Genomic DNA, 12,326 nt, shown 5'->3' with positions numbered 1-12,326 from the left:
CGGCGGCGAGCCGGCCCGGCATCCCCGGCCTGTCCCTTTAACCCCGCCGCCGGGCGAGAGCACGTGAGCGGGGCTCCGGGTGGCACCCGGGCGCCGCCGCCGCGGAGGCAGCTGTATTTCGAACGCTGCCTCTGGCCCGCGGCCAGGCGCCTTGGCTCGGCGGTCCGCCTGGCCTCCCTCCTCCTCATACTTTTCCTAGGGCGCAGCCCCTTCCCCTTTATCCGCCCACGATTAGAGGTGGGCACTCCCCCCCATCCCGCCGCCCCCTCCCCAAGCGCGCGCGCACACACACACACATACACGCGCACACACACACACACACACACACACATACATACACACTCTCATCCCGCTTGAATCCTGGGGCAGGAACTCAGAAAACTTCCAGCCCGGGCAGCGCGCGCTTGGTGCAGGACGCAAGAGCAATCAGCCCGTCCCCCTCCGACTCCCCGGTGCCGCTGCCGCCCGCTCCCGCCACCCGAGGAGGCGCGGTGCCACCCACCGCTCCGTCCCCTGCCCGCGCTCAGTGCCCGACCCGATCCCGGCAGAATCTCCCCATCCTCCCTCTGCTTTCCGACTGCCCAAGGCGCTGTTTTCTCTCTCTTTCTCTTTCTTGCTCTGCGAGCGCGGAGCGAGGGGGAAGAGGAGGAGGAATTCTTTCCCCGCCTAACGTTTCAAGGGACACAATTCACTCCAAGTCTCTTCCCTTTCCAAGCCGCTTCCGAAGTGCTCCCGGTGACCGCAACTTCTGATCCCAAACTGAGAGGGTAGCCTCCCAACTTGAAACCCTCTTTTCCTTCTCCTTCGCTCTCCGCCTCCTCTCGCTACCTCCACCGTCACCTCCACCTCCGGCACCCACCCACCCTGCCGCCGCCACCAGCAGCGCCTCCTTCTCTCCTCCTCCTCCCCTCTTCTCTCTTGTTGGCAGCCGCTGGACGTCCGGTGTTGATGGTGGCAGCGGCGGCAGCCTAAGCAGCAGCAGCCCTCGCCGCACGCCAGCTCTCGCCCACCCCGCCTCGTTCTCCAGCCTTACCTCGCAGTCTCCCGAAAGGTGCTGGGCAGATTCGGGGCGGCAGAGGCGAAGCGGCTGCAGCGGCGGTAGGAGCGGCGGCAGCAGCGGTAGCGGCGGCGGGAGGCAGGATGAGCGCACGCGGTGAAGGCGCCGGGCAGCCGTCCACTTCAGCCCAGGGACAACCTGCCGCCCCGGCGCCTCAGAAGAGAGGACGCGGCCGACCCAGGAAGCAGCAGCAAGTCAGTACGCGGGCGGGGTGCGGGCAGCAGCCCACCTCCGCTCCCTCCGCGAGGGCCCCGCGACCCGCGGCCACCCGAGCGCGGGAGTCCAGCCGCCGCGGCCGCCTCACGCCGCTGCGGGGGCGAGCTACGGAGTCCCGGCGCGAGTGCGCGGCAGAGCCCCGGGCGCCCGCGCCCCTCTGGGCCGGGAGGCGGGAGCCACGGCGGGCGGACGGCCGGGTGCGGGCTGGAGGCGGGGTCGGGCGAAGCGCGTCTTCGGACTTTCGCTATTGTGCCCGGCCCGAGTGGCGCGGTGTCTCCTGGTGACGGGAAGCGGCCGGGTACGACAAGCCGGGGCTCGCCAGGCACTTTCCGAACCGCTTTGCAGTGGCCCGGGGGTTAGGGGTACCCTGGCGGGTCAGGGTTGGAGGGGCTGAAACCTCGGGGGCCAGAGGCTCTTTCTCCCGCCAACCGGGGCTGCTCGCTGGCCGGGGACTGGCGCGCCGCAGCCGCCCCCTTGGCGCCCTCCCCAAGTTCTCGGTGGCCTGAGACTCGCGCCCTCCCGACAAAGAACTCGTGGGCCCGCCCGGTTCTCTTAGGGCTCTTTAAATGCGGCGCGGCGGCCGCTGCTGAGGTGTCCCAGGAAAGGGGCTGGCTACAGGAGACCCTGGGTCCCCACGGGATAGGATTAAGTAGTTCAGCCAAGGGCGCGGTGGCAAGCAGTGTCCGAGAGGGTGCACGGTAGCTAGGGTCACTTCCTCGCCAGGCGCCCAGTCCCCCTTTTAAAAGCCTTGGGTGCCGCGCCTCAGAGCTGCAGACCTGAAACGTCCTTCTCCAGAGCGAGTGACTGGGGGTTGGGAGGGGACGATCGAGGGGCGCCCGGGACCCCGCGGAGTGGAGGGTTTTGTCTGCGGATGCAACCAATTAAGCGTGTAGCCTGTGCTTGCGGAGCTGCGCGCAGCGCCCGGGGTGGAGGGGTTTTGTTCGCAGCAATTTCCAAGCCTCCGCGGGCAAGGATGGAGCGGGACTTGTCTATTGAGAACATTTAAACTCCGCTTCCGTGGGGTTTAAAGCTACTTCTTCGTTCTTTAGCCTTAAAGCGCTTCCTTCATGGCAAATAGGCCTATTAGAAAATAATCCTAGAGTCCCAAAGCTGCCCGAGAGCAAGGTGGGGAAGGCGAACAATGTTTGCTTGCCAGTGCGTTTTAGAAAAACTGCTGTACCTTTTTGAAATCATCAAAGGAAACAAGCCAATCTAGAGGCCCCTGAGTTTTCCCGCTCTGCCCGGGCGACACTTTACATCGCGTTAGGATCCTGTTTTACACCTCCCAGGAAGTCACTGCCCTTCCCCCCGCTCTTGTTTCCCACACGCCACCCGGCTCACTCTAACTCTACTAATTGCCCCCCACCTCCAAAAAATAATCCAAAAGAAATTGCAGTGGGGTCTGGAGGTGATTGGAGGTTTTACCTTTGAGTTAAGTCAGAGTTCACAAAGAAAGAAAAATGTGTCTCCTATGTGTTTGCTCCGGATGTGCCCACTGGAGCTAGTGGTCCCACAGAAGCTTGCAGGAAACCTTCCTCAGAATCTCTAAATAGGATGAGAATTTTCATTGAAGAATTTTATGCATTTTAAGCTAATTCTCATTTAATAACCGAATCTGAATGAGATGTAAATTGATGATTCACTGGATAAATATTTAGGATCTGGAATATTAATCATCGCATTCTCTTAACCACTTGAGTATTTACTACTTGGCATAGAAGCCGTTTAAAGTTTTGCTAAACCTATTGATAGTTTCAATTTCTCCTTCCCAGACACTCCCATTCCTCCTTACTACCCACCCCCCATCCCTTTTAGTTTTCTTCGGTACACCCCCATAAGGGTTTTCTCAAAAGAAAGTTTTGGAGAAAACATTTATTTTTATCAAAAGACATTTAAATCTAGACTGGAGACCATTCCTACATCTCCAACTGGCAGTGAAGAATTGAAGCAATTACCTAGATAATTCAAGCAAAGCCTCCCACGACAGATTTACCATAATTATTTGGAAATTTTAGGAGGAATGGAGTTAAGTTGAAGAACTTGGATAATTGCTCCAGTATTTCACTCAGTGTGTTGATTGAGTTATAACTGACCTACAATATAGATATACAGAATGATCAAAAGCCACCTTTTTCAATATGGGAGATTGTTGAAATATTTCTGATGTTAGCTTCATATTTCTGTTGTTTAAAATGCTGGTATAGTGGAGAGTAGTAGTTGTGTAAAATGCTTATTATTTCTATGCGTTGCCAAATACACAGCCTTGCATATTTTACACCTTAAAATGTATAACTTTCTTTCTAGAACAAGCAACCTTTGAACAGTCAGCCTTTGTTACCTTTTTTGGGTTGAAATAGAATCTAGCTTTCATATGCGAAATAGAATTTCCTCTATGAATTCTTGGATTACAAGTATAGTTATTTCCCCTTTCTGTAAACTCTGTACCATCATCATCCGTTTATGCTTGAACTGAATGTGTTCCAACAGTTCTGTTGAGCAGCACAGGCAGAAAATACAACTATAGAGTCAGGGTCAATTTCTTTCAGCCATTCTTGCCACAGCAGCATTTTTTTCCCCCCGAAACTAGGAGCCAACCGGTGAGCCCTCTCCTAAGAGACCAAGGGGAAGACCCAAAGGCAGCAAAAACAAGAGTCCCTCCAAAGCAGCTCAAAAGGTGAGATTTCTTACGTCCTCCCAACTTTCTCAACGCCCAGAGGAACCTCCCTGTAATTTTCTCATTCTAGATCCGCACCTAAGGATTTCTCCCAAGTGGGTAACCCAAGACTCATTTCCTACCTTTAATATTGGTGAGATTTTCAAGCAGATACTTAGCATAAAAAGTTCATGAAGATGCCTTACAGTGCTGTTCTTAAACAATCACCAAATAATAAGAAACTTAAAACGGAGATGGGAGGGGGAGGTGGGGGAGTGGAGAATGAACAGTTAAGATTTGCACCAGTTGTGAAATAGTTAAAAACAAATCAAAGCTATAGATTTTGTCTGGTGGTGAAGTTTTTGCCATTTCCTTAAAAAATAATAAAGATGAATTTACTTTGTGCTTATTTACATGATTACTGGAAAACCAAATCCCACTATTAAAGTTAAGTACTTTGCCAAATAGATGATAATTAGAAGTAAATCCAGTTATGGGATTCTGGGGGAAAAATTTCACTAATTTTACTGCTTTAAATGTGCTGATAAAGTACCTTGTTTGTTTACAATAAACCTACAATATAATATAATCTCTCAAAAGCCTTTCCACCTCAGGTGATAGAGAAATGTTCTGAATAGGACAATGAGAAATTTTTTAAACAAGTATTTGACTCATTTATTGTATATTTTTGGGCAGGATAGAACCCAACCAAGTGTAACTTCCAGTGTTTTTCTTTATAAATTTTAAATTGCAGTTTAAAAACTTCATGTTTGGTGGTATTTGAGCTAACAAAGAAGAAATATCTCAGGATCAATGCGTAGACAGAGAAGGGAAGGTGAAGATAAAATTCACATTTTTTAAGCTTTACGAATAAATCAGAAAAAAAGTTTCTGTATTTTATTTGTGGGTTTGTATGCTCGTTAAAAACAAAGGTTCAAAATTCAGAAGTAAATTTTAATATATCTTTACAGTCGATTTGAGTACACCATGTACAGTATTTGTTGAAAATGACTGTATGCTCATCTCTTGAGGATTAATGTTTTGTGTGGTTTTCTCTGTGAGTGTGAGCACCTACCAGATTATATTTGATAGTTTTCAGTGTTGTAGACTTCCATAGCAACCAGTGATACATATAAAGTTATTTAGGGAGCAACTATGAGTTCTTCTCTGTTTTGTTTTAACAGTCTTGAACAGAGTTGAAAGAGCAGATTTCTGATATATTTAAATAGAATTGCTTCTCAGAGTGAAGATTTAATTGTACTCATATTTAATCACTAAACATTGAAGTAGCTCTAAATTATCTTGTCATTTAAAAGTGCCTGTGTAATCTGATATTACTAATATGAATACGTACTATTTGTTTTTTTACCTGCTTTATTCAATTTTAAAAAAGGGCCAATTTAACATAGGTTTTTTGTTGTTGTTGCATTAAGTTAATTTTATCTTAATTTTACTCTAATGGAATGGCAAAGAAATATCTTGGTAGCTAGCTGACAAACATTTAAACTATGATGTAATTGCTCTGAAAAATGCATCATAACATCTCCCAGGAAGAAATCTGTAAATCTCATCATAAATAAATTATTTAAAATTCAATACAAAAAAAGGGAAAATGAATTATCTCTCATATTTTACTGTATTACTCCTTTTTTGGAACGAGTAAAAAGGTGCTTCCATCACCTTCTCTTCAGTTTGAAAAGTTTGCCACTGACTAGCGAAATCTTTATTGACAAAAGGGAAGCTGAGACTTGTGCCTAATTTACCACCTAAAGCAAAATAACAAAAGGTTGGTTTCTTCCCAAGTAAGGTTTGACTTATTTTTAGTTACTTTGGTGATAGGCATTTATAAATGACCCTTAGGCTATTCATCTTTCTGATAATTCTTCATGTGTATGCACATAGTATTACAACTTCCAAAACAGAAGTAGGCTTTCTTTTTCCGAAAGAAATTTTTCTCTGAAATCTTTCATTCTTCCAGACAAAATTATTTCACACAATTCTGTTATAAAAGTCCCCTTTCTAATAAAAATGGATACGTATTTTTGCTCAGAACCTGACTGTTACATTTCTTCAGTTTTATAAATTACGCTTCATCTGGAGAAGATAACACTTTGCAAAATAATGAATGACACTGATGAATTGTTCATGACGTGTAAACTTAAGGTATTTTCACTTTCGAATCGGTATTTATTGAGTTTGCTACTACCCTATGTAAACATTATTATCAAACATATATTTGTTTATTAAACATATGTTGTATTCTAACAAAACATATTTTTGTTAGGACTTTGAAAAGTAATCTTTTTTAGAAAAAGTTACATTGTTCATAACATGCTAGACTGACCAGAGTAGAGATGAGAAGTCTTCTATGATTAATAAATTGGGAATTCTCCTGCAAACTGAGACTCACCAAAATGGAAAATATATAACAAAACCTGGTAAGTATATAAGAGAACAGAACTCTAAAATTAGAGGAGATACAGTGTACACTGGGATACTGATGATGTTGTATGTTTAAAATTTCTTGCTGCTTGGAGTTTCTTTACTTACAAAGTTTGTGTTTGGACCCAGTAACTGGCCTTGGGGCATTTGAAAACAAAACTGCTTGTTGGAAAATTAGCTGTGTGACACTTGACAATGCATGAGGAAAGTTGCAAGACCAAGTGGAGGACTACTAAATTAGCAATCACTTTAATTTCAGGTCATATTCAATATAAACTTAATTTGTGTAATATATAAAACAAACATTTATAAAAACATAATTTGTTATGCCTGGAACTTTTGGAAGAGAAGATAATTATTCTTCACTTTGCTTCTATTCCGTTATGACAAATTCCCATGGATAACCATTATGTAGAAATTCTAGTTATTCCTAAGAACACCAATCTGAGTGCTCAAAATTCATCCCTGAACCAGTTTCATATTGTTATCTTAATAAAAGAAATCAGAAGTTAATGTTTTCCTGAATAAATAATTTATTCGTGTGAGTATGTGTGTGTCTGTGTGTGTGTCTTGACCCTTTTATTTATGTCTTAGTTTGAGGTATACCTGTGACCAGTTGGCTCTTAATTTCCTTTTTGTTTTATTTTGTTTTCCTCTCCTGTTTGTGCTGGATGGAAATACTTTGTATTTTCACATTTCTCATGTTTGGAGAGAAGAAAGATATAATCTCCTTTATGTTTAGTTTAGGGTTTTTGTTGTGCCTGTTTAATGAGAGAACACTGGAGGGGTTTCTTTCACTAATTCTCCAGTTTTTAAGGTCACAAGTCAAATTCATCTGTAAGTCAGGCCAATTGTCATTCAGGTACTTCTAGGGAAAAAAAAAAATTCTGAGATTGAATTAAATTTTAATAGGAAGAATTGCGTATAAAAAAGATCTCAGGTGTGAGATAGCCCTACTTCGTAATATCACAGATTTGCTTGAACTTCCTTTTGACTTTAGGTTGTAGTGAAGAGAAAGAGCAAAGTACAAAATGAAAATACCATCTAGGTAAAGTATACTTCAAATAATGTGTTCAGACAGACACCTAATTTATATTTTCCACTTGCCTAAACAAAGAAGACTTGATACGAATTGGATACTATAGAGGAAGATTTGTGCTCCTTTTCTAATCATGTTCCTAGGAGGTTGGTTGATTTTTCACAAATGATTACTAACACCAAGCACAGATATTTTAGGATGAGAGAATGGGTTTTCCTCATCATTTCAGTTAAATATTAGCGCATAGATGCTGAGCAAGGACATGATTTTTTACGGGATATAGTAGGTCGAGCTGAGGAGGGGAACCAAAGGCATCATTATAGGTAAGTCAGGGAAAGATGGTATTGGCAGTTGTCATACAATTCCAGCCTATGGCGTCTATGTTACTAATACGAGTTATTTTGAGTTCCTCTGTGTTTTTATGGGCAAGAAACTTCCACTGGACTCAGGGCTCTATCTAAGGATACAGATAAATCCAGTCAGGTGGAATTACGTAAAGCCCAATTGTTGTCTCCATTATCTTGGTATTTTAGGCTGTCTTACCTAAACAGTTGACTCATTTTTTTTTTTTTTTCACTTAACTTTGCCAGAGAGGACCGAGCCTTAATGTATCAGTAAATTCTCTCTCACAATGCCTTTGAGTCATCGTAGATTATGATCCAAATATGGAAGATTCAAATACATTTGAGTTCTTTTCTGAAATCACTTTACTTCAAGGAACCCAGAGATCTCATTCTTTGCCAGATATTCTTCTGAACTTTTTCATCGAAAGCCCCTCATTACTTTGACTGACTTCCAGCTCTGGTTCATTTTTATCTCAAGGTCTCAACAGATCATTTTGCTCAAGAGAACATAACAGATTGGTATTCTGTTGCATTTCAATTCTTTTTTGAGACTAGATGGATGCTGAAGAGCATTTTATGTCAGTTAAATCATTCAGACCCATCTTATCTTGTTAGCTGACTTTCTGCAGTTTCCAGAGCTTGCTCTGGAACCATATAGCTTGGCACAAGGGTGGAACAATGAATATTATATCCTAGATGCTGAGATTTTTAGCTCTGAATTTTTATAGTGCCAACCAGGAGAAAAAAGTGAATGGAGAACTGATTCCATTTTAGGCTGCTGCTTTATTATTCTATATTGCTTTAATCCACTGAACAACGCTGAATGGCATCTTCTAAATGATTTAGCAAGGAGTAGTCACAGCCATTTTTTTCTCCAGGATAATGTAGGGAGTAGTTTGCTCGGAAGGTCACCCTTATGAACTCTCATATCATTGCTATTGATTTTTCTGATTACAAAGGAAGGAGAGGAACAGTTAAAGAGGAGAATCCTAAACTTTGAAAATAACTTTTCCTGTTATTTTGGCCTTGGCTTTAATTTCATGTTTGTATAGGTGAAGACAGGCATGTGTAAATAATGACATGGGAGTTGACAACAAGGACTTCCTTGGGGAAAATGAGCATGAACTACAATGGATGATAGAATTCACTTTTATTTCTTTTTTGGAAAATACGTAGCAATGGCAAACTTGTAATGCCTTTTAAAGACTAAAAATAGTTGCATGTACAGTTTGGAAACCCATAGAACTAGATTAGCAAAAAGGTGAAGTGACAATTACTTAACATTTAATGTGATTGATTAGTCCAGTTAATTTTGATGCCAGTGCACATTGATTTACACTCCTTATATTTTTGAAAGAGCTACTAAAAGAAATAAAATGTGACTCTACACTGTTTTTAGATGGCTCCATATGCTCTAAAGTCAGCAGGTCTTAGTCATATATACATATATATGTAAAGATACATGAAAACAAAGCAAGGTACTACTAAGCCCAAATATTTTTCTAGCTCTTTTGTGTGTGTGTGTGTATACAGATGCACTGATTGATTTGGAGTGGGGCATTCTGGTTTTTATGCATTATCACAGTATGATGTGAGCATTTAGAATAGCAAAAAATTAATAGCTATCTAAATTTGACCCAGAAGTCAGAACTGGCTAATGCGCTTGGTTCCCAATCTCAGCTCTTGTCTATGTCTTTATAGGAAACTTGGAAATATTTTACTTTTAACTACTCATTTGATTTCCACCCTAGAAGTTTTTAAAAAAATTTCCCCATGGCTACTTCATTTTGTATGGGACTATCTCCCAGAAGAACAGACCCTTTATTGCCTTGAAATCAGATGGGGTCTCAGTTCCACCACTTAAGAACATGGGCAGATTGCTTAATCGCCCATATAAACAGGGGTAGTAATAGCTGCCCTACTTAAATAAGATAATGCTCAGAAAATCACTTAGTACTTTGACTGGAAACTTACAAAATTGGGAGGTACTCCTTTTAAGGGTAACATTTTAAAATATGGAGGGAGTTAAGAAATTACATTTGACTACCTACTAAATGCTGTAGCTTTTGTCAGGCTTACCTTCCATATACATTAGCTCCTTTAATCCTTTGATGTAGGCATTATGGTCTTCATTTCACAAATGAGAAAACTGTGATTCAGAGATGTAAACTGTGACATGTCTAATGTTCAGCTCCAGTAAATGGGAGTACCTGGGCTTGAGTTCCAATCTAATTCTAAAGCTTATGATCTTTCCACTATTATGCGGTGTCAAATATCTCATAAAGTATTTGCTACAAGGTAGATTATGTTTTCTCCAGTAACCAGAAATGTAGGTTGTAAGTTAGATTTTGAGAAATCTTCGGAGGGGAGTTCTCTACAAGCTTATAAAGGGATTGGCAATATGTGCTTACTGCAACCCATTCCTGGCCCCCAAATAAACCAGAAGGCTATGACGTTGGAGATCATGGCACACCCAGAAGTTTTATTTGTTAAATGAAGGGGCTGGATGAAATGTCTTCTAAAGCCCTACCAAACTGTAGATTTCTAAAGGTGAGAGGGAAACAACAGGGAAACACACAGGTGATATAAACACCAGTGTTTCTTTCTTTCCTTCCTTCCTTCATGCAATAAATATGCAGTGAGCACATCTTATGCACCAGACACTAATGCTAAGCACTGTTTCCAAGATCAGGAGTTCTATTTGCTAGATGAATTTCCTTTTTTAATTAATTTTTTAGTGCTCATACATTTAAGAGCCTGGAGTACCAAAACTTCTTAGAGAAAGATATAATTACATTTCCCATTTAATAGTCTCCCCAATCCTCATGAACTTGCTTCTAAAGCATCTTATAAAATTAAATACACAGTTCTGAACTTACGCTTTTTTTAAAAGGCAAAAATGAGAATGAAGACAAGCCAGGAGGGAATAATACTTTTAACATATGATCGTTGCAGACGTTAGTATAACAGGGCTGATAATAGTCTGAAATTCAGTTCTTACAAATGCCGAATTCCCACCCTCTCTCCCTACTCCCCCGCCCTGAGATAAGCAGTAAGTACTCAGAATAAGTTATTGTCTGAATTATACATGGGTTTGTAGTGTGGAACCAAATTCCACTCTGGCGAAGGAAAACCAAATATACACTTACACAGTATTGCATATGTTAACATATTAAAAACAAAACAAGCCCCCGAAATGTTTTGTTTTCTATTGAAAAATAATATTCCAAAGAGCGTTAAACACAGGGAAAAAAGTCAAAGCCAGTGTTTTCCAATATGTAAAATTCCTGGATCTATGCTGGTTTACAAAGGAAAATCCTAACTGGTTTTGCAGCTTTTGTGAAGTTTGATCAGAATGATTAAATAATGTGGGTTTTAAGGAACAATGAAAACCTCCCAGATGGACGACACACAGCACAGCTAATGTGTTTCTTCTAGATGTCGTCTCAGAAGAGGGTTTCAGTTTACATGTAATACTGGCCCCAAGACCAAGGAGCAAGTTTGCTTTTAACAAGTCCAAGTGATAATCGTGATATTTTGCCCTTTAGTTAATGGTGCGAATTTTATTTTTGAATAGACTTTTTGTAAATGGGATGCTCGTTTTTAAGTCCTCTTGTTTGCAGGGCTTTCTCTCTCTTATGAGAGATTTGCTTTCTCTAACTTTAAAATGCAGTGAAACCCTCTTAGAAAACAACCCTCTTTTTAACAGACTTTAGATACACCCGGATCACGTCATGGCCCCGGAACATAACCACCATACAGAAAAGGCTGGTGTAGCACTGTTAGCTTTTAAGATCTGCAGTCTCCTACTCTCAACCCCACCTACCATCCTCATGCCCATTAGAAAGGATTTCTATCTTCCATGTTTGTATTATTTACTACTGAGTAAACTGTGCAACCTTACAGTTGCTCCTAAAGGGTAAATCAGACACTACTTCTGTATTAGGGAATTTTGTACTCATATAACTCGTGATGTACTAGCCAGAGGGTCTCTTAAAAGCTTTATTCTTAAGGTGATCTATGGGTGTAATGGAATATTTGCATTGATTGAACCTTCTATGAGATTGGACTAACTTAAAGGAAAACTTTCCCTTTAAGAGTTCCATCTGGTTAGGAGTGAAAGAACATTTATTGAGCACCTCATTTATGGGAGCCACTTCACTCCTCACTCCTCACCGGAGGTGTTATCTCCATTTCACACCTGAAACCAAATTAAGGTTTTCAGGGACCTGCCCAAAGTCATAAAGCTAACATGGCAGAGCAGGGATTTGAATCTAAGCTTTCCAAAGTGGAATCTGTGTTCCTTTTGAGATCTCCCTCTCTCCCTGAGACAACACTCAGAAAGAGGGTGTGATTCACTGGGCCCTCCTGGCTTTCACTTAATTAACACATGCCCTTATGACCGAAGGTAAGACAGGACCACTAACCCTTGACAAGGAATGATTCCTTTGTGGAGCCATTCAAAGTAGTAAACCCTACTACTATGATTCAGAGTGCCCAAATCTGACTCTCAGGTGGAGCTGAGTCAGTGACAATTTTCATTAACTAAAATATCTCCTCATAGCAGCAAATGCA

At 42.0% G+C, this 12,326-nt stretch overlaps 1 protein-coding gene across 1 annotated transcript in view; it reads left to right on the top strand.

Annotated features, from left to right (window-relative positions):
* Positions 1–1,073: 1,073 nt before the first annotated feature.
* The window catches only part of HMGA2 (high mobility group AT-hook 2), a 136,534-nt gene continuing 125,281 nt past the window's right edge, over positions 1,074–12,326 (top strand). The window contains exons 1-2 of the mRNA XM_065887701.1: positions 1,074–1,251; positions 3,861–3,947. Of these exons, the coding sequence (XP_065743773.1) occupies positions 1,141–1,251; positions 3,861–3,947 (198 nt within the window). The 5' untranslated portion in view covers positions 1,074–1,140. The remainder of the gene's footprint in view (positions 1,252–3,860; positions 3,948–12,326) is intronic.

The sequence above is a fragment of the Phocoena phocoena genome, chromosome 11 (assembly GCF_963924675.1).
Source record: "Phocoena phocoena chromosome 11, mPhoPho1.1, whole genome shotgun sequence".
Lineage (NCBI taxonomy): Eukaryota > Metazoa > Chordata > Mammalia > Artiodactyla > Phocoenidae > Phocoena > Phocoena phocoena.
Note: the sequence above shows the minus strand (reverse complement) of the source record. Positions and strands in the feature narration are given on the sequence as shown.